Here is a 22,375-nt window from a genome sequence, read left to right on the forward strand (position 1 = left end):
CAGCAGAGGAAGGGCATTCCAGGCAGAGAAAACAGCATAGATAAAAGCATATCAACCAGAAAAGTACTTTGTATAGAGGAACTGGAAGCAGTTTACAATTAGTAGTGGGGTAGGGCAGATTATGATCTCCCACACAGTACCTTTTTGTAAATAAAGTAGATAATTATTTATTAAAAAAAAAAGATCTGTGGCAAAGACAATGACATGGTTAAATATAAATGTCACTACTATTATATTTATTTCCAACTCTACTTTTTTTTTTAAATTCCTATCAGATCTACAAGGCAAATGCATGAAATGTAATCATAAATCAATGGTTTTGGAATCACAATTCTTTGTGACAAGAACTATATAAAGATGTAGGAGTAAGGGATCCAGGAACACGGTTTATGTATGCTAATGAAGTTAAGTAGGTATTAAGGCAAGCAAGATTATTATAGATTTAAGATGTTAAATTTAAGCCCTATGGTAACCACAAAGAAAATATCAGAGAATATGTAAACTCACAGAGAAAGAAAGTAGAGTACAGGTTATCAGGGATACAGGGTAGGGGCAATGAAGAGTTAAGGCAAAATGAGTACAGGTTTTCTGTGGGGGGGAAACGGAAAGTTATCATAATGGATGGTGGTGAGAGTACACAATATTGTGAATATGATTAATCCCACTGAATGGTAATGTTTGGGAAGCTTTGAATGTGAAGATTTGTTACACAAATACTTCCACAATTAAAAAAAAAAAGAAAAAATTCTGTCTCACATCTTTCTAGAAAAATAATGCTCTCCTTTCTCCTTTGTATTTCAGAGTACTAATGTCTAGAAATTACTCTCATCAAAGCTTCACATACGTTTAATTAGATTCAAAACAAATGTTTCCAATCTTTATGTCAAATAAAGAAATGGTCCTTGGGTATCAAGTAGTTGTGCGTTCAAAAGCAACTCTACATTCTAATGGGAATTAGGCTACATCTAAGAAATAAATCTCAATAGCTCTTTCTAAATGACTCCATTAAGGAAAATACTTAGCCAGATGTGCTACCCATACCCATTAACAATACCTCTATTAACCTCCAAACCTAAATAAGCAACTTCAAACTGTGTTACTGCAAGTGAAGCTATTTTTAACAATTGCCCTCACCATGGAACTGTGAAGGTCAGTACACTTGGGCTTTAGCAAAAAGAAAGACATTGAGAAAAAGTCAGTCTTCAAACAGTGTATCCTCTTCTAATTAAAACCTGGGATCCATCAAGCTAAGCAAAGCAACTGTTCCTTTTCCTTTCTCAAGGCATCTGAGCTGAAAGATACTCTTTTTTTCTTCAAAAGAACTTATAAGGCAGAATTACAGCAAAATTACCTACTGGAATATCACATTTTTAGGTCAAAACTACTAACAGAATTTATTTAACAAGCTAAGGGATATCCAAGTTCAATAAAAGGCCATAGAAAGATAATTCCAGAATCAAACAACCAAAAGTTTTGTAGTAACAGTGGATTTCCCTCCAGCATGTTTTGAGATTGTGAAGTTTAATTATTTGTAATGATTACTAAGCAGTCTTCTGCAAACCTTCCTCCAAATAATTAAAACACAAATGTGGTTTTCAAACAAAAGGTTCTTTACCTTGTTATTCTGATGGTGAAGGAAAACAGTTACACATCCTGTTGATGAAGCTGCTACGATTCTTTCCTGGTCCAAAAACTAAGTAGAAAAATGCTGCTTATTATGGATTCAAAAACATTAGTAGGGAGGAAACCCATTTGTTCAATTCAATCAGTATCAAACTGTATAACAAATTTAAAGAGAGCTCGTGTATGCTAAGCAAATAAAATGCAATAATAGATTTAAGACGCAAAAACTTCTAGACAAATAATACTATTTTCATGAATAATAAATAACAGCATTTTTTCCCTAAACTCCTTTGCTTGCAACTGATTTAATTTTTAGCCATTACAATAAAGATTTAGAAAAATATTTCCAGGGATAGACAGTTTTTTATAGAATAAAATACAGGGATGTTAAAGTTATACAGACTTAATTCTATACTTAATTCCAGCCCTATCACTTACTACTGACTCTTAGACAATGGACAAATAAATTAAGCTCTCCAAGGCTTGTAAACCTTTGAAATGGGAGCGCTTATTTCTTTATGGGGGGGGGGGGGGGGAGAATTCAAAAAGCAAAACCTTGTAAATTGCCTTGCCCAGTGTTTGTCAAAAGGCATATATGCTCAACAGAAGTTCTTGAGCATATAGTTTTCACACTGGTAAAACAAATAACAAAAGTTGATTCACAGACGTGAAACGAGGGTTAAGTTTGTGTAAGCTCCCAAAACAGTGTTTGGCACTTGTTAGCTGGTTAACTGATAAAAAACTGTGATTAAATCTATATTTCCCGCCTGAGTTCTGATTTTGCCACTATATACTTTTATGACGTTAGCAAAATCATTCAGCCCACAGAGGCTGTAACGAAAGGTGAGACTAGAAAAAACTTTAAGGTATTTTTTTTTTTGGTGGGTGAGGGTGTTGCATGGTCCCCAAATCGAACCCGGTCTCGCACATGAAAGGCGAGCATTCTACTACTGAACCACCCGTGTACCTTTTATGATGCTTTTTTTTTTTTTTTTATCTTTAAGTGTATCTCTCAGTTGTTTTAACAATTCGTAGATACTACACAGACTTACCTGCAAATCCATGACATCACCATGGTGTCTGATATCACACAATAACTGATGGTCTCCTCCAAAACCTCCATCAGAGTCCAAGTTTCCAAAATCTCCAATAGACCACAGGGAAACATAATTTTCCTGTAAAGCAGAAAGTTTTGTCTTGAAGCAAAAGAAGCATCAACCCTGGGAAATTAAAATTCGTACGCCCTCAGGCAACCTTGCATCAAAATCACCTCAATAAACAGTAACGGTTAAGTTCAGACCATTAAGAGGTACGACATTCAGGCATTCTATTGCCGGCTCTGAGCACCAGGCAACAGAGCCCGAGATAGTCCCCCGACTCGGAGAAGGTAGGAACAGCTAGCGGGCGAGAACTGGCTCGGGAGGCCGGGCCGCAGATGCAGGGGGCCCAAGTGTGGGGAAAGGCTGTCGCTAGGGTCGAGGTACCTCGTTGTCCCAAGAGCCTGTAGCGAAGGTCTCCGCGGTCTGTAGGCTCCCCGGGGGCACGGGCCTCCAACGGGTTTTGCTGATTTTCTGAGACACAAACTTGGCGTAAAATTCCTCCATGCCAGAAGCAGAAATGGCAAGCACTGCCGCGCGCGCTCTAAGCCCTGTCCTTCACCCTGATTGGATGGGACATAGATGGGATGGTGTCTGAGGAGGGCCAATCTTCCTCCTTGGGCGAAGAAGACCGGATTGGTCCTAGCACCCAAGCTGGCAGGGGTGGCCGGTAGGAAACTATCAACCCAAGCTAGCAGGGGCGGCTCTGACAAGGGTGCCTTACGGTTTTGTGCTGTAGGGTCAGCTCTTAACCGGCAAAATGACTACAGGAAGGCTGAGAGAGTGTATTTGTGCAATAAGTGTGCAATGTAAAATGAATTTTAAGGGCAAAACCAAAATCAGTGCAGGAGAAACCACCTTGTAATGATATCTAAGTATTCAGTTGCACTTCACCGCGTATAGAAATACGCAAGATCCTTACCGTTCTCACGGAGGTACCTCTACTAATGCACCAACTTATTATCAAAACCTCTCCCTCTTTGCCCCCAAACAAATCTTTTGTTTCACATTTGTTAATAACACATTGTCAGAGTCCGGCGTTGGAATTCTTAAGACTCTAGGTCTAATTTGCAGCCCATTGCCTAGCTGTAACCCTGGTCAATTCATTTACGTATTAATAAAGAATGAATATGGTGATATCGAAAGTCAACAGCCTAGGAATTAGTTTTCTAGGTTCCTTCTCCTGTGCCTTTAGTTATACCTATAACATCCATTCTTCTTCCTTTCCCAGAATCTTGCTCACCTTTCAAGCATTAGTTCCTTCAGCTATCTTTTCCTGATTACCACAGTCCATGATGATCTATATAAACATAGCACTGGTTATCTACAGCACTGATGGTACTTATATTTTGCTTTCTATTGCTAGTTTTCCTTTGGCACAGATCTCCTCAATTAGAACGTAAATCCAATTTCATACAAGAGGTGTAAATTCTTCATCTTTTTATCTCCTTTACATTATAGGTATTCATAACTGTATCTCCTGTTTTTTTAGAACGCCGATGATACTTTCTTGCTCTTATTTTTATCTGGTAGTCCTATTCGACAACTACAGCTTATGGAATCACCACATGTGAATTCAATCCACCCAGGCCAGCTTTAGAGAGTTATCAGGTTCCTATCAATGACTTGACATTTTTTTCCCCTAACAAGAAGACCATCAGGAAGTTGCAGAGAGCAAGGCAAACTATTAGAATTCCAAACTGACCATTTTATTTCTAATATTCAAGTAGAGCACACTGTTTTGAGTGTTTATGATCACATGATGCCAGAAAAAAAGGTAAGGTCTAAGTATATTTCAGGTTGGAAATCAGATTCATGTCACATTTAGCAAAGTCTGTTAAGAATTAGAACCTGAACAATGAAACTGGCACAGTAGTATAGATGTCTCGGTATAGCTTTGCTTCCTTCCTTAAAAGTGTACTGGACCAAGTGATGGTTGGGTTCTACTAGCCTCGGTTCTGATTAGGAGTCAGCATTTTTTTTTCCATACTCAGAATATTTATTAGATAGTACCCCATGGGGCCTGCAGGAGAAGGGTACCAGACTGCACTCCTTCCCCTTTTGCAAGCCACCCCCCTGAATCAAGGGTCAGGATTCTAAGGGAATCAGATGTCTCAAATAAGTAAGAATGTATCTGGGGGGAAAAAGATCATTCATTCCCCACACCTGACAATACAATTATATGTGTTTCCCAGGAAGAGAGGGTGCCAGTGAGAGTGATGAATAGATGAGATGAAGAGAAACAGAATGGGCCCTTCTTTGTCACAGCCTGGGCTTGGAGAAGGACTGGAGTAAACAAGTATTATAAAGGAAAGGAAATGAGAGAAAAGATGGAGGTCAGGGGTTGGGTTCACTTAGATCACACAGCTTTGTAGAAAAAACCTAAGCAGCAACTTGAGTTCTCAGGTTGGGACAGGGAGTTGTGGGCTCATCACTTGGAGAAAGGAGAATCCAAGGGGCTGTCTTCCAATCAGACTGTGATTAGATACAGGAGTCAGCATTTTGTCTGAGACAGGCAATGTTCCCTGACAGCTTCTCGCTCATCGTCTGCAGAGCTGATAGCAACAAAGTCGGTGCCCAGTCTAACGGTGGAATTTGTGAGTCTTCAGCATACTGTGGGATTTTTAACCAATTGTAGATCTTCAAATGTGCGTTGTTTCAAGGGGCAAAACACCCAATCCCTACATCCTTTATCATGATATAATTTTCTGTCTGAATTTGTGCTTTAGAAGTGACAACAAACGAGGATAGCAAGCTTTCTGCTAACCAGCGCTGTCCCAAGCCCGAGTCAGATCCTACAGACTCCACCATCCGGAGCTGGGGTTCTACCCTAGCTACTGGGCTGGGTGAGGCAGGGCGGGGGAAGCCCACCGCTTAACAACGTGGACAGTTATAGGAGCAGCCCCGTGGCTCGCAACAGCTGACCGAGAGGCGACTGCGGAACTACCAGTGACCGTGGTGAAGCAGACCGGCCGCAAAATCGCTCTGCACTGGGACAAGAGCGAGGGTCTCCAGGATCGACCAGAGGAAAGCCCGAGGAAAGGCGATGCGCAGCGAGAGACTCGGGAGATTGCACCACCCATCCAGCCTCGGGGGAGTCCTGGGAAGGCGCCTCCTCGGCCCCACCCGGCCCCGCCCAGAGCGCGGCGTCACAGGGCGCATGCGTGCCCCGGGGCATGCCGGGAGCGCGCAGTGGCGGCAGCAGCGGCGGCGGCTCCGGCGGAGACGCGGGCGGGGTGGTGACCGTGTGGGAGGTGGTGTCACTCCTGGGGAAGCTGCTGGGCACCGTCGCCGCGCTGAAGGTGGTTCTGTACCTGCTCCGGGTGTGCCTAGCGATGGCCTGGAAATCCGGCGGCGCCAGCCACTCGGAGCTCATCCACAATCTCCGCAGTAAGTGCCGCCTCCACCGCACCGGCGGCCGGGCCTGGACTGACCCCGGTCCGGCCGCGACGTTGTGTCCCCCTGCTGCGGAGGGCCTCAGCTCCCTAACTGCTAGTGTGTGCGACCTCCCCCCGCCTCCTCCGACGAAGACCTGTCACTTAACGGCGACGTGGAGGAGAGGTGGGGGCGTGGAGGGCCGGGTGGCCCAGGTGGGGCGGAGGCTGTCCGCGGAGTCAGCCGCCTGCTGTCTTGAGTCCCGCGGCGGGGGGCGTTCGTTGGGGTAAGATGGTATTGCCAGGCTTCCGGAAGCTGGGCAGGACTGAGGGGACCCCAGCCTTGCCCCCCGCATTTTCTCGCTTTCCTTCTGCTCTAAAGTCGACCTCATTGCAAGCTTTCCCTCCTGTTCTGCCTCCCCCGCCCTCTGCTTTTTCCCCTGGAGGAAGATGCCACCGTCTGATATAGGCGAGGGGAGGGAGAGGAAGATGAGAATATTGCCGTAGAAGAGGCTGGGAGAAATTTCTCGGGCGTCTGCCCAGTGCAGTGCTTTGTGAGGGGTGGAGGATGAGAGAGGGCATGCTGTTTTTGCTAGACTTGTATTCAGGACCCTTTAGGGGTCCTGGGACCCAGCAAACGATTGTGTGTGTGTGTGTGTGTGTGTGTGTGTGTGTGTGTGTGTGTGAATATTCTAACTTTTTTCAGGAGTATCATATGCTTTAACAACCTTGTATGGAAGTTTCTTTATACCATTCTCTTTATTCTTTCTTCTGAAGATAATTTTAGGGTGGGATGAATGCTGTGTCACTTTCTTTTTTTAAGTTGAAATATCGTGTCGCCGTCTGTTCGCAAGATCCGCAGGACTGCTGTCCATAATGATCTCATTCTAATCAGAGCTTATAGCACTCTCTTTGCCGCTTATTTTGCAAATAATCATATTTTGTCACGTGGTATTTTTAATTGTCATGTTATTTAACTTTTCATGTGTTTGTCATATCTCCCAACTCTCTAATCTTCTTGAGGATTTCTAATCCTCTCAAATAACTTAATACTCATAACATTTCCTAAAAATACCAATTAAATATCTCTTATATGCTTAGTTTTATGGTGGGAATACAAAGATGAATGAGGGAAGTATTTAATACTGTCCTGCACATGCTTGGTATTTAATATTAGTCATTGACCTTTGTTTGGCAGTACTTAGAATGTAGAAATTGTCTTAGTGTTTAGCAAAGAATTAATAGATTTCAAAATTCTGTCATTGTCAATTCTCAGTTTATGAAAGGATAGTTAATTGGAAATAGTGAAAATGCTGAGACAGTCATGTGGTGAAGGTTCCCATGATTGCGTATATGTTCAATATATCGTAAATACATTTATAAAATTGCTTAATGTGCTCCAGGTGCTTATTATTGCAGTGTACACACCTTAAATATTCTATATATAAATTGTGATTAAGTATTTTTCCCAAAGTAGGTTATCCCAGTAGACAGTTGGCTGTGGCAGAAATTTGTAATTGGGCTCTTAAAATCTCTCCTTTTTGGGCGTCAAATTTGTGCTAAGCCAAGACTAACTCTTTTCCCAGTGAGTTTACTATCATTTTGATGTATCAATTACTGTTCTTAGCTGAAAAGTCTAAGATGTTTTTCTGTCAAAAAATTTATTTAATATGCATGGATGTTAAAATTGCAGATATTTAGTTTGATACTTAGATCTGTGGTTTCTAAAGGAATTAGAGTACTCAAGTTGCTTAACCTCTTTTGTAACACTCCTGCAACTTCAGTTTCAACTTCTTGCTGAGGTAATTTTAGCTAATAGATTTCTTTTTTATTGTTATAAAAGTAATATTTGTTCATGTGAAAATTTCAGTTTGTGCGAAATTGAAAATTCCACCTTCCTGGTTATTTCACTGTTCCTAAAAATCCTTTGAAAGGTATGAACATTTGATTATGTTGATGTTGAAGTGAAAAAGGATCTGCAAATTAGAAATGGGAACGAATTAAGGAAATTACAATTTTAATGGTTTTTCAAAGGAAATGAGATTCATAATGAATTGTTTTATTACTTGTTCTTGTTTACTAGCTGCCCAAATGCAATGTACCAGAAATGGAATGGCTTTTAAAAAAGGAAATTTAATAAGTTGCTAGTTTACAGTTCTAGTGCTGAGAAAATGTCCCAATTAAAAAAAGTTTATAGAAATGTCCAATCTAAGGAATCCAGGGAAAGATACCTTGCTTCAAGAAGACTGATGAAGTTCAGGGTTTCTTTCTGAAGTGGAAAGGCATGTGATGAACACGGAGTCATCTGCTAGCTTGGTCTCCTGGCTTCCTGTTTCCTGAAGCTTCCTGAGAGGCATTTTCCTTCTCCATTTCCAAGGTTACTGGCTGGTGGGCTCTCTGCTTCTCGTGGCTATGTTGTTCTGCTCTCTCTTAGAATCTCTCTCATTCTCTAAAATGTTTCCTCTTTTATAGGATTCCAGTAAACTAATCAAGACCCACCCAAATGGGCAGAGACACTTCCACCTAATCCAGCTTAACAACCACTGTTGATTAAATCACATCTCCAGGGAGATGATCTAATTACAGTTTCAAGCATACAATGCTGAATAAGGATTAGAAGAAACGATTACCTTTACAAAATGGGATTAGGATTAAAACATGGCTTTTCTAGGATACATACATCATGTCAAAGCAGCACAATACTTTTATACTAATTTATTGAAAATATTTACTGTTATTTTTAATTATAAGACATCATAGTAAAAACATAGTTTTAAATGACCTAGACTGGAATGGTTACTATCTTAATATCTTAGTTTATATTATAATGAGAACTCTGTCACTGAGCTACCATGGCCCGCCTAATGAAATTGCTTTTTAGTAACTTGGAACAGTGGTTCTAAAACTTGAGTATCTTCAAAATTTTCAGAATCACCTGGAGAGCTTGTTAAAAGCAAATCACTAGTGCCCAACAATTTATATTTCTACTAAGTTTCCAAGTGATGCTGATTCTGCTGGTCCAGGAACCACTGTCTTTGAGAAATGAAAATGACATTAAACTTTGCCACCATTTTAGTGGAATCTTTTTTTTTTCCTGCATTTTTCACCTTTTTATTCATAAGTTCCCCAGGCTGTAAACATATTCTGTTTTTTTAAATGATCATTAAAATACTTCAGTGTTTATTCAGGACCAATCCAATAATAGAACTTTTCCCCAGTGAAAGCATACAAAAAAAATTGTATTAAGGCTGTCCAAACAATTTGAATGAATTTAATGGTTACTTTATGGGGTGGATTTTCAAAACAACATCTTTCATCAGAATGCTAAAGTTTGGTGGGAAAGTATAGACCCACATTTTTTAAAACTGGTTTCTTCCTTCATTTATTCAGTAATTTTTAATTTTTTTTATTGTAAAAATTAACATATACCCAAAAAGCAATAAATATCAGAGCACACCACAACACTGAGTTGTAGAACAGATTTCAGAGATTTACTTCTACCTGCTCCAAGACATGGGAGATTAAAAGAAGTATCAATATAATGATTCAGTAGACATACTCATTTGTTAAATCCTACCTTTTCTATTGTAACTCCACCTTCCCCTTTGGTCTTTGTCCCAATTTTTAGGGGTATTTGGGCTGTGCCCATTCTAACTTTTTCATGTTGGAAAGAGCTGTTGATAATAAGGGATGGAAGACGGAACTAGTTGATGTTCTGAAGAGGCTTGCCCCTCTGGGTTTCAGGATTTAATTGGCCTGGGAACCCACCTGGAAGCTGTAGATTTCCGGAAAGTTATCTTAGTGCATGGAACCTTTGTAGAGTCTCAGATAAAGCCCTAGGTGTTCTTTAGGGTTGGCAGGAATGGTTTTGGTTGGGGGTCACCAAACCATGATAAATAGCAATGTCTAGCTGAAGCTTGCTTACAAGTAGCCTCCAGAGTAGCCTCTCAATGCTATTTGAACTCCCTCAGCCAATGGTACCTTATTTGTTACAGTTCTTTTCCCCTTTTGGTCAGGAAGGCAATGTCAATCCCATGGTACCAGGGCCAGTTCATCCGTGGGAGTCAGCTCCCACCTTACAAAGCAGAATTTCATCCCTGGATGTCATGTCCTACGTAGGGGGGACAGGAATGATTTCACTTGCTGAGGTGGACTTAGAGAGAGGGGGGGCCACATCTGAGCAACAAAAGAGGTCTTCTGTAAGTAACTCAGTCATACCTATAGGTAGGCTAAGCTCTACACTACATAAATAAGCTTCAGAAGAGCAAGCCTCAAGATCAAGGTTTTGGCCTACTGACTTGGGAGTTCCTAATGTTTAAGACATTATCAGGGGTTTCCCCAGTAGTAAAGTTTAATAGTTTCATATTTTTTCTCCCATTGCTCAAGGGATTTTGACAATACCTTTTAACTATCTGTTCAACATACTCTGGGATATATCCAGACATTACATAAAGTTATATGGGTTTACAAGCCTTCATTTCCATTCTGGGCTCCCTGTGTTTGGGTTGTTTATATGATCTATAAAGGTAGATTGAATAGGATTACGCGCTACAGAAAATTTAGATTCTGGACAAAATAAACTTCTCTTCCTTTAGTCTCATAGAGTAGATAAAGTTCTAAATTCAGACAATTAGACTCACATTTGATGGCATAAATATTTCAAAATGTTGAAACTGTTTTTTTCCCAAGTCTTTCTGTTTGAAATTTGTACCAGAAATTGATATGAAAATAAATTATAAAACAGGAGAAAATGTATGTTTTGAATGACAACAGTTTCACTGCCTTATAATCATTTCTTTAGCATAGATTAAAAATCTTTTTATACCCTTGGTTCCAAGATCATGCATTTCTCTTTTTTTTTAAATTAATTTATTTAAGTAAAAAAAATTAACAAACGAACTAAAACATTGACATGTGATCATTCCATTCTACATATATAATCAGTAATTCACAATATCATCACTTAGTTGCATATTCATCATTTCTTAGAACGTTTGCATCAATTCAGAAAAAGAAATAAAAAGACAACAGGAAAAGAAATAAAACAAAAACAGAAAAAAAAAGATTATACATACCATGCCCCAACCCCTGACGTTCATTAATCACTAGCATTTCAAACTAAATTTATTTTAACATTTGTTCCCCGATTATTTATTTATTTATTTAATTTTATTTTTTATTAATTAAAAAAATTGTAAGAAAGAAATGCAAACATCCTTAATATATACTCATTCCGTTCTACATATATAATCAGTAATTCACATATCATCACATAGTTGCATAATCATCATCATGATCATTTCTTGGAACGTTTGCATCTCTTCAGAAAAAGAAATAAAACGAACACAGAAAAAAAATTTATACATACCATACCCCATACCCTCCCTTTCATTGGTCACTAGCATTTCAAACTGAATTTATTTTAACATTTGTTCCCCCACAAATGTCCATTTGTGTCCTTGGCCTCGTGTCCTTTGAGTAGAGACAGCATATAGATGGGTCCTGTTTTTTAATCCATTCTACCAGACTATGTCTTTTGATTGGAGAGTTGAATCCATTAACATTCAGTGTTATTACTGCATGGGTAGTACTTTCTTCTCCTATTTTGCCTTCTGGATTTTATATGTCCTATCTAATTTTCCTTCTTTTTACCTTTACTCATAGTCTTCCTTTCTACACTCTTGTCCACACCTCTCTCTTCTGTCTTCGTATCTGTCTCTAGTGTTCCCTTTAGTATTTCTTGCAGAGCTGGTCTCTTGGTCACAAATTCTCTCAGTGATTTTTTTTTTTTTCACAATCACACAGTCACACTGTGAAAGCTTTATCATTATACAATCATCTTCAAGAAACATGGCTACTGGAACACAGCTCTACATCTTCAGGCAGGTAGCTCCAGGCTGTCCATTACATCTTTAAAAAAATTTTTTTTTATTATATTGTTTGAAATACCAAAAAACACCAAACAAACGCAAACATTCCTGTTTTGATCATTCCGTTCTACATATATAACCAGTAATTCACAATATCATCACATAGTTGCATATTCATCATCATGATCATTTCTTGGAACATTTGCATCTATTCAGAAAAAAATGAAACGAAAACAGAAAAAAAATTTATACATACCATACCCCTTTCATTGATCACTAGTATTTCAAACTAAATTTATTTTAACATTTGTTTCCCCTATTATTTATTTTTATTCCATATGTTCTACTCCTCTGTTGACAATGTAGAAAAAAGGAGCATCGGGCACAAGGTTTTCACAATCACACAGTCACACTGTGAAAGCTTTATCATTATACAATCATTTTCAAGAAACATGGCTACTGGAACACAGCTCTACATCTTCAGGCAGGTACCTCCAGCCTCTCCATTACATCTTGAATAACAAGGTGATATCTACTTAAAGCGTAAGAATAACTTTTGGAATCTCTCAGCCATTGACACTTTATTTTGTCTCATTTCCCTCTTCCCCCTTTTGGTCGAGAAAGTTTTCTCAATCCCTAGATGCTAAGTTTCAGCTCATTCTAGGGTTTTTCTCAATCCCTTAATGCTGAGTCATTAATTAATGCTGCATTAATGCTGAGTCCCTTAATGCAGATATATAATTATTGTCATACCCCAAGCCTCACTCTAGGATCTCTGTCCCACGTTGCCAGGAAGGTCCACACCCCTGGGAGTCATGTCCCACACAGAGAGGGGGAGGGTGGTGAGACTGCTCCTCATGTTGGCTAGAGGGAGAGGCCACATCTGAGCAACAAAAGAGGCTCTCTTGGGGGTGACTCTTAGGCCTAAATTTTAAGTAGACTTGACCTATCTTTTGTGGGGTTAAGTTTCATATGAACAAACCCCAAGACTGGGGACTCAGCCTATAGCTTTGGTTGTCCCCACTGCTTTTGAGAATATCAGGAATTCAACTTGGGGAAGTTGAATTTCTCCCCACTCTCACCATTCCCCGAAGGGGGCTTTGCAAATACTTTTCCACTCAGTGATCGAATCACTCTGGGATTCCTTGGACAAACCAACAAAATCTCATGTCCTACCTGAGATTCCAAGTACTTATGGTGTTCAATCAGACTATCTACATAAGTTATATTAGCAAATGCACTAGTCAAAATATAAATTTTGTAACAAACATTTTTTGCTTTAGTCTCACACATAAGGTGACATTTTAAAATATTAATTACCATCTATTTTCAGCACCCCGCAATAATGACATTCCTTTGTTTTTCCTCATGCAGAAACATTTTTAAAATTTGTACATTTAGTCACTATTATTATACACTATAGGCATTCCTAGATTATACCATCTCAATCTTCAACATCTACCTTTCTTTCTGATTTCATTTATGTCCCCAGCCCTTCTCCCTCTATCATTCTCACATGCAGCTTCATTCAGTGTTTTAACATAATTACATTACAGTTAGGTAGTATTGTGCTGTTCATTTCTGAGTTTTTGTAGCATTAATTTTTTAAAGAACAACTTTGAGATATAATCTACCTACCATGCAATTCACCCATTTAAAGTGTACAATTCCATGGTCTTTTCAGTATATTCATAAAGTTCTGCAACCATCACCATAATCAATTTAGGGTATTTTCATCACCTCAAAGAAAAACACCTGTACCCAACAGCAGTCACTCCCCAGTACCCCCACCCCACGGCTAGTGCTAAACAACCACTAATCTGCTTTCTGTCTCTACAGATTTCCCTATGATGGACACTCCACATAAAGGAAATCATGCAAAAATATAGTCCTCTGATTCTGGCTTCTTTCACTCAGCAAAAAGTTTCAAGATTCATCTTTGCAGCATGGTATTAGTATTTCATTCACTTCTATTGCCAAATAATATTCCATTGTACGGATATGCCACATCGAGTTGATTGATTTGATTAATTCTTGGACTTTTAAGTTGCTTCCACCTCTTGGCTACTGTAAATAGTCCTGCTGTGAACATTTTTGCACAAGGTTTTGCATGGTCATGTGTTTTCATTCCTCTTGGGTATACACTAGAAGTGGAACTGCTGGGTTATATGGTAACTCGATATTTAACTTTTTGAGGAACTACCAGACTGTTTTCCAAAGGGGCTGCACCCATTTTTCCACATCCTAGGCAATACTTACTATTTGTCTATTAAATCAAAGCCATCCTCGTGGGTGTGAAGTAGTACCTCATTCTGGTTTTGATTTGCCTTTCTTAAGGATGCTTAAAGATGTTGAACATCTTGTCATATTCTAACCGGACATTGGTATATCTTGTTTGGAGAAATATCTATTCAGATGTTTTGCCCAGTTCAATCAAGTCATTTCCCTTGCGTTACTGAGCTGTAGGAGTTCTTTATATATTATATATATATATCTCTATAACAGAGATATAGATATATCTCTGTTAGCAGATATATAATTATTGTCATGCCCCAAGCCCCAGATGAGTATCTTGCCCCTATCAGGCACTCAATAAATATTTGCAGGAATCAACACTGACAATCTCCCAGGCACTCTGTTCGGGGCTGGGCACACGCTATTGCTCTCCAGAGGCTCATCTTCTAGTTGGGGAGACAGACATAAAAGGTAGGCAAGCAAATAACTACAAATCCTGGTAAGCCGTGAAGATAGAAGGGGAAGTGGAGCGTGCATGAGAATGGAGCTGAGGGATGCGTCTCTGAAACGTGATGTGAGCGAGGTGAAAAGGTTGAAAGCGGGTGAAAAGTATACGAGCAGTAGAGAACTGCAGGTCCCAAGGTCCCAAAGAGCTGAGGAGAAGGCTTGTTCCAAGAACGGAAGGAAAGAAGTCCCAGAGAGCTGGGGCACAAGCGTGCCAGGGCTTCGGAGCCTACGAGGACCCTGGACTCGATGCAAAACGCAGCAGGGAGAGGGTTCTCAAAGGTTTCAGCAGAGACTGAGCATGCTGGGCTTTCTGTTTTTAAAGCCAGCTGTTGCACACACAGTTTTCAGCAACACTTGCCACACCCCTCATTTGCCCAGTGGCTGTGGCTGCTGTCTGCTGGGACAGACCCGAAGGCCGCAAAGCTGAAGATACTTAAGGCGACCGCTCAGGGCAGCCCCGTCCCTCACCCCAGGTCCAAGCTAACCCAGACGCTGCTGACTTCGTGTCCAAGTCCCATCGCTCGGCCCCACGCCCACTTCCCCGGGCTGCGCGGACCCCACCGCAGTCTCCTCATTGGCCGGTTTCAGCCCACCGGGCGCCGGACCGCGCGCCCATCGACACTTTCCGGGCCCTCCCTGCTGAGGAAGGGCGCCCGCCGCTCTGCCAGGTCCCCGAGATTCCTCTGCGGACCGCTTTCCCAAGCACTTCCCACCGCACCGACCTCCTACCCAGCTGCGGTGGGCCCATGGCGCCGGCCCTCACAGGCCCCTCCCCTGCGCTCCTTCCAGGCCTCCCTCCCCCGCCTCCGCCCTGCCCCGCGACCTCAGTGATTTTTTTGTCTGAAAGGGTTTTAATTTCTCCCTCATTTTTGAAGGACAGTTTTGCTGGATATAGAATTCTTGGTGGGCAGTTTTTCTCTTTTAATAATTTAAATATATCATCCCACTGTCTTCTCGCCTCCATGGTTTCTGCTGAGAGAGCTGCGCATAGTCTTATTGGGCTTCCCTTGTATGTGATGGATTGCTTTTCTCTTGCTGCTTTCAAGATCCTCCCTTTCTCTTTGACCTCTGACATTCTGGTTATTAAATGTCTTGGCGTATGTCTATTTGGATCTATTGTCTTTGGGGTACGCTGTACTTCTTGGATCTGTAATTTTAAGTCTTTCATAAGAGATTGGTAAATTTTCAGTGATAATTTCTTCCATTAGTTTTTCTCCTCCTTTTCCCTTCTCTTCTCCTTCTGGGACACCCACAACACGTATATTCATGCGCTTCATATTGTCTTTCAATTCCCTGAGTCCCTGCTCATATTTTTCCTTTTTTTTCCCTATAGTTTCTGTTTCTTGTCGAATTTCAGATGTTCCGTCCTCCAGTTCAGAAATCCTGTGTTCTGTCTCTTGACATCTACCATTGTAGGTTTCCATTGTTTTTTTCATCTCTTCTCCTGTGTCTTTCATTCCCATAAGTTCTGTGATTTGTTTTTTCAGACTTTCAGTTTCTTCTTTTTGTTCATTCCTTGCCTTCTTTATATCCTCCCTCAATTCATTGATTTGGTTTTTGATGAGGTTTTCCATGTCTGATCGTACATTCTGAATTAATTGTTTCAGCTCCTGTATGTCATTTGAATTGTTGGTTTGTTCCTTTACCTGGGCCATATCTTCAATTTTCCTAGTGTGATTTGTTATTTTTTGCTGGCGTCTAAGCATTTAATTTCCTTAATTAGTTTATTCTGGAGATTGCTTTCACTTCTTTTATCTAGGGTTTTCTTGCTGGATGAATTTGTTGTCTTTCTTTTCTTTCACATTCCATTCATCTTTATCTGGACCTTTAGCTTACATTTTGTTTAACAGAGGAGAATTTTTCAGTTCTTGTTTTCTTGTTTCTTGCCCTGCTTGTGTGGTGCCTTTCCCCCACATACACATACTTAGGAGGGTCTACTTAGATATTATAGACCTCAGCCAGATTTTCCCATAACAAACTGGCCTACTATGAGGAGAAAAGAGTCACCTGCGTCGATTTTCCCTGAGGGTGAAACTCAGCAGGCTTAAAGACTTTCCTGTGAAGTCTCTGAACTCTGTTTTTCTTATCCTGCCCAGTATGTGGCGCTTGTCTGACTGCAGGTCCCACCAGCATAAGATGATGGTTTAACCTTTAACTTTGGCAGACTCTCCCTGCTGGGGGCATGGTGGAGACAGAGGAGAGGTTGTAGGCTGGTTTTAATTCATATTACCAAGCCCTGGTGTCTGAATTCCTTGATGGAGGGATTCCACCTGGGTGGGGCTTCACCCCTTCCCTGGGGAAGGCACAGCCTCCAGAAAAGCCCCCAAAAGAGCTTACTTCTGCCTATGTCTGGGGCAGTTGCAGCCTGAAAAGTCCTGCCGCTGTATCCAGAGGCAGGCAAGCCTTTGTAGATACACAGCCACAAAAACCTCGGTTTCCTTCTTTTTTTTCCCCCCTTTTTCTGTCAGTCCTGCCTCCTTGGCGCTGAGGCAAAAATGAGCAACCTCTGCTTTAATCAGGTTCACCTAAGCTGGGGGCCTATTTTTAGTAGTCAGAATTTCTTAATTAGTTTCACAATTGACCTTTGATTGTGCCCAGTCCCTGCTGCTGGTAAAGTCCTTTCCTTTCCCCTCTGGGAAGTGGCCTGTGGGGAAGGGGTGCTGACCGCCACAGCTTTGGGAACTCCCGGTTCTGGGAGGTGCTCGCAGCCAGTCCATTTGGTCTAGACTGGGGTACACTGTGTGTTTTCAATGACATCTTCCCAGGAACTGTTCTGTACTGTTTCTGGTTATTTAGTAGTTGTTCTGGAGGACAAACTAAAATGCGCATGTTGTTAAGCCACCATCTTGACTCAGAAGCCAAGTTTTCAGTTCTGAGTCCACGAAAATATCCCAATTAAAATAAGTCTATATAAATGTTCAATCTAAGGCATCCAGGGGAAGACACCTTGGTTCAAGAAGGCTGATGAAGTTCAGGGTTTATCTCAAGTGAGAAGACACGTGGTGAACACGGCGTCGTATGCTTGAGTTCTTTCCTGGCTTCCGGTTTCACGAAGCTCCCTGGGAGGTGTTTTGCTACTTCATCTCCATAGATGGCTGGCTTATGGACTCTCTACTGTGTGGTGCTGCAGCATTCTCTGTCTCTCGGAATCTGCCATTCTCCAAAATGTTTCTTCTTTTATAGGACTCTAGTAAACCAATCAAGACCCACCCAAATGGGTGGAGACATGTCATCAGCTAACCCATCTTAACCACCACTCTTGATTAAATTACACCTCCAGGGAGCTGATCTGATTACAATTTCTAACACAGTATTGAATAGGGATTATTCTATCTTTATGAAATGGGATTTAGATTAAAACATGGCTTTTCTAGAGGGTATACATCGTTTCAAAGCAGTACAGAAATAGAACATCTTTTCACGTGTCTTTTGAAAAAAATTTATTAATTTATTAATTAAGCAAAATTAAGAACAAACAAAAACTTTAAGATATCATTCCGTTCTACATATATAATCAGTAATTCTCAATATCATCACATACTTGCATATTCATCATTTCTTAGAACATTTGCATTAATTCACAAAAAATAAAAAGAACAGAAAAATAAATAAAATGATAACAGAAAAAAAAATGGTTATACATACAATACCCCTCACCCCTCACTGTCATTTATCACTAGCATTTTAAACAAAATTTATTTTAACATTTGTTCCCCTGATTATTTTCATTGCATATGTTCTACTTGTTGACAAGGTAGATTAAAGGAGCATCAGACACAGGTTTTCACAATTACACAGTCACTTTGTGAAAGCTGTATCATTATTCAGTCACCATCAAGAAACATGGCTACTGGAACACAGCTCTACATTTTCAGGAAGTTCCCTCCAGCCTGTCCATTACATCTTGACTAACAAGGTGATATCTACTTAATGCGTAAGAATAACCTCCAGGATTACCTTTCCACTCTGTTTGGAATCTCTCAACCATTGACACTTTGTCTCATTTCACTTTTCCCCCTTTTGTTTGAGAAGGTTTTCTCAATCCCTTAATACTGAGTCTCAGCTCATTCCAGGATTTCTCTCCCTCCTTGCCAGGAAGGTCCACACCCCTGGGAGTCATGTCCCACGCAGACAGGGGGATGTTGGTGAGTTTGCTTGTTGGGTTGGCTGGAGAGAGAGGCCACATCTGAGCAACAAAAGAGGCTCTCTTGGGGGTTACTCTTAGGCCTAAATTTTAAGTAGACTTGACCTGTCCTTTGTGGGGTTCGTATGAACAAACCCCAAGACTAGGGTTCAACCTATAGCTTTGATTGTCCACACTGCTTGTGAGAATATCAAGAATTCAACTTGGTTTTCATGTGCCTTTTAGCCATTTGTATTTCCTTTTCTGAGAAGTGTCTGTTCATGTCTTTTGCCCATTTTGTAAGTGGGTTGTTTGTCTTTTTGTGTTGTGTTGAACAATCTCTTTGTATATTCTGGTTACTAGACTTTTATCAGATATATGGTTTCCAAGTATTGTTTCCCATTGTGTAGTCTGTCTTTTTGCTTTCTTTACAGAATTTTTTAATGCACAAAAGTGTTTAATTTTATGAAGTTCCCATTTGTCCATTTATTTCTTCAGTGCTCGTGCTTTGCGTGTAAGATCTAGGAAACCACTTCCTATTTAAAGATTTATAAGATGTTTCCTTAGATTTTCTTCTGAAAGTTTTATGGTCTTAGATCTAATGTTTAGGTCTGTGCTGATTTGAAATGATGTATGTACCCTAGAAAAGCCATGTTTTAATCCTAATCCGATTTTGTAAAGGCAGCTGTTTCTTCTAATCCCTATTCAGTATTGCATGTTTGAAACTGTAATTAGATCATCTCCCCGGAGATTTGATTTAATCAAGAGTGGTTGTTAAACTGAATTAGGTTGAAGTGTGTCTCCTCCCATTTGTGTGGATCTTGATTAGCTTCTAAATCTCTATAAAAGAGGAAACCTTTTGGAAAATGAGAGATTCAGAGAGAGCAGAGCAGAATGACATAGCCATGAGAAGCAGAGTCCAGCAGCCAGCGACCTTTGGAGATGAAGAAGAAAAATGCCTCTTGGGGAGCTTCATGAAACAGGAGCCAGGAGAAGAAGCTAGCAGATGATGCCATGTTCACCATGTCCCCTTCCAGATGATAGAGGAACCCTGACCGTGTTCATCATGTGCCTTTCCAGATGAGAGAGGAACTCTGTGTTCAACATGTGCCCTTCCACTTGAGAGAGAAACCCTGAACTTCATCAGCCTTCTTGAAACAAGGTATCTTTCCCTGGATGCCTTTAAGTGGGCATTTCTACAGACTTGTTTCAAATGGGACATTTTCTCAGCCTTAGAACTGTAAACTAGCAACTTATTAAATTTCTCTTCTTAAAAACCTTTCTGTTTCTCGTATATTGCATTCTGACAGCAAGCAAACTAGAACACTGTCACATTGCTTTATTCATTTATTACCTCTAGTAGTTTTGCTGTGGATTTTTGTGGATTTTCAACACATAGTCGAAAACTATGTCGAAACAGTGAAAGTTTTACTTCTTCCTTTCCAATTTTGATACCTTGTATTTCTTTTTCTTGTCTAGTTGCTCTGGCTAGAACTTCCAATGCAATGTCGAATAACAATGGTGATAGTGAACATCCATGTTTCTTCCTGATCCTAGGTGGAAAGTTTTCCATTTTTCCCCATTGAGTATGATGTTAGCTGTGGGTTTTTCATATATTCCCTTTATCGTGTTGAGGAAGTTCCCTTCTATTCCTATCCTTTGAAGTGTTTTCAACAAGAAAGGATGTTGAATTTTGTCAAATGCCTTTTGTGCATCGAGATGATCATGTATTTTTTCTGCTTTGGTTTGTTGACACGGAGTATTACATTAATTGATTTTCTTATTTTGTACCATCCTTGCATAGTTGGGATGACTCCTACTTGGTCATGGTGTATAATTCTTTTGTTTTTATTGTGTTGCTTTGTTTTGTTTGCATGGGCAGGCACTGGGAATTGAACACGGGTCTCCGAAGTGGCAGGCGAGAACTTTGTCTTCTGAACCACTGTAACCCTCCCAGTGTATATTTCTTTTAATCTGGTGCTGAATTTGACTTGCGAGAAGCTTGTTGAGGATTTTTGCATCTATATTCATTAGAGAGATTGGCGTGTAGTTTTCTTTTCTTGAAATGTCTTTGTCTGGCTTTGGTATGAGGGTGATGTTGGCTTCATAGAATTAGTTTGGTAACCTTCCCTCTTCAATTTTTTTTGAAGAGTTTGGGCAGGATTGGTACTAATTCTTTCTTGAATGTTTGGTAGAATTTACATGTGAAGCCATCTGGTCCTGGACTTTTCTTTTGGGGGAGCTTCTTAATGATTAATTCAATTTCTTTACTTGTGATTGGTTTGTTGAGGTCGTCTATTTCTTCTCGAGTCAATGTTGGTTGTTGATGATGCCTTTCTAGGAAGTTGTCCATTTCACATACATTGTCTAGTTTGTTAGCTTAAAGTTGTTCATAGTATCCTCTCATTACGTCCTTTATTTCTGTGGGGTCAGTGGTTATATCTCCTCTTCCATTTTTGATTTTATTTATTTGTATCTTCTCTCTTCTTTTTGTCACCCTCGCTAAGGGTCCATCAATCTTACTGATTTTCTCAAAGAATCAATTCCTGGTTTTGTTGATTTTCTTGATTGTTTTCGTGTTCTGAATTTCATTTATTTCCATTCAAATCTTCATTATTTCTATCCTTTTGCTTGCTTTGGGGTTAGTTTGCTGTTTTCTTTTGTTCTTCCACATAGACAGTTAATTCCTCAATTTTTGCGCTTCTGTTTTGATATAGGCATTTAGGGCAATAAATTTCCCACTTAGCACTTCCTGTGTTACATCCCATAAATTTTGATATGTTTTGTTTTCATTCATTTGCATTGAGATAGTAAATTTGCTGATTTCTCTTATAATTCTTTCCTTGATCCACTGGTTGTTTAAAAATGTGTTGTTGAGCCTCCATATATCCGTGAATTTTCTGTCACTCTTCCTATTATTGATTTCCGACTTCATTCCTTTATGATCTGAGAAGTGTTTTGTATGATTTCAATCTTTTTAAATTTATTGAGACTTGCTTTGTGACCCAGCATATGGTCCTTCCTTGAGAATGATCCATGAGCACCTGAGAAAATGGTGTTTCCTGCTGTTGTGGTGTGTAATGTTCTATGATGTCTGTTAAGTCTATCTCATTTATTTTATTATTCAAATTCTCTGTTTCTTTATTGATCCTCTGTCTAGATGTTCTGTCTGTTGATGAGAGTAGGGAACTGAAGTCTCCAACTATTATGGTAGATGTGTCTATTTCTCTTTTCAGTGTTTACCTCATGTATTTTGGAGCACTTTGGCTCAGTGCATAAATATTTATGATTGTTATGGCCTTTTGTTGAATTGTTCCTTTTATTAGTACATAGTGTCCTTCTTTGTCTCTTTTAACTGTTTTACATTTGAATTCTAATTTGGTGGATGTTCTTATAACCTCTCCTGCTCTTTTCTGATTGTTATTTGCATGAAATATCTTTTCCTAGCCTTTCACTTTCAACCTATATTATCCTTGTGTCTAAGATGCATTTCCTGTAGACAGCATATAGATGGATCCTGTTGTTTTTTAACCCATTCTGCCAGTC

General features: G+C 40.0%; 2 protein-coding genes across 7 annotated transcripts in view; one reads left to right on the plus strand and one right to left on the minus strand.

The window, feature by feature from the left end:
• The window catches only part of NUP43 (nucleoporin 43), a 36,688-nt gene extending 33,411 nt beyond the window's left edge, over positions 1-3,277 (minus strand). The window contains exons 1-3 of the mRNA XM_077149226.1: positions 3,108-3,277; positions 2,676-2,798; positions 1,616-1,693 (exon numbers count right to left, since the gene is read on the minus strand). Coding sequence (XP_077005341.1) covers positions 1,616-1,693; positions 2,676-2,798; positions 3,108-3,227 — 321 coding nt within the window. The 5' untranslated portion in view covers positions 3,228-3,277. The remainder of the gene's footprint in view (positions 1-1,615; positions 1,694-2,675; positions 2,799-3,107) is intronic.
• A 2,619-nt stretch (positions 3,278-5,896) lies between these two features.
• Positions 5,897-22,375, plus strand: part of PCMT1 (protein-L-isoaspartate (D-aspartate) O-methyltransferase) — an 88,135-nt gene continuing 71,656 nt past the window's right edge. For all 6 annotated transcript variants that reach the window (XR_013170823.1, XR_013170824.1, XM_077149235.1 and 3 more), the window contains exon 1: positions 5,897-6,110. Coding sequence is in view for 4 of the 6 variants with exons in the window: in XM_077149235.1 (XP_077005350.1) it covers positions 5,897-6,110 (214 nt within the window). In the remaining 2 variants the exon portion in view is untranslated. The remainder of the gene's footprint in view (positions 6,111-22,375) is intronic.

Source organism: Tamandua tetradactyla, chromosome 2 (genome assembly GCF_023851605.1).
Source record: "Tamandua tetradactyla isolate mTamTet1 chromosome 2, mTamTet1.pri, whole genome shotgun sequence".
NCBI lineage: Eukaryota > Metazoa > Chordata > Mammalia > Pilosa > Myrmecophagidae > Tamandua > Tamandua tetradactyla.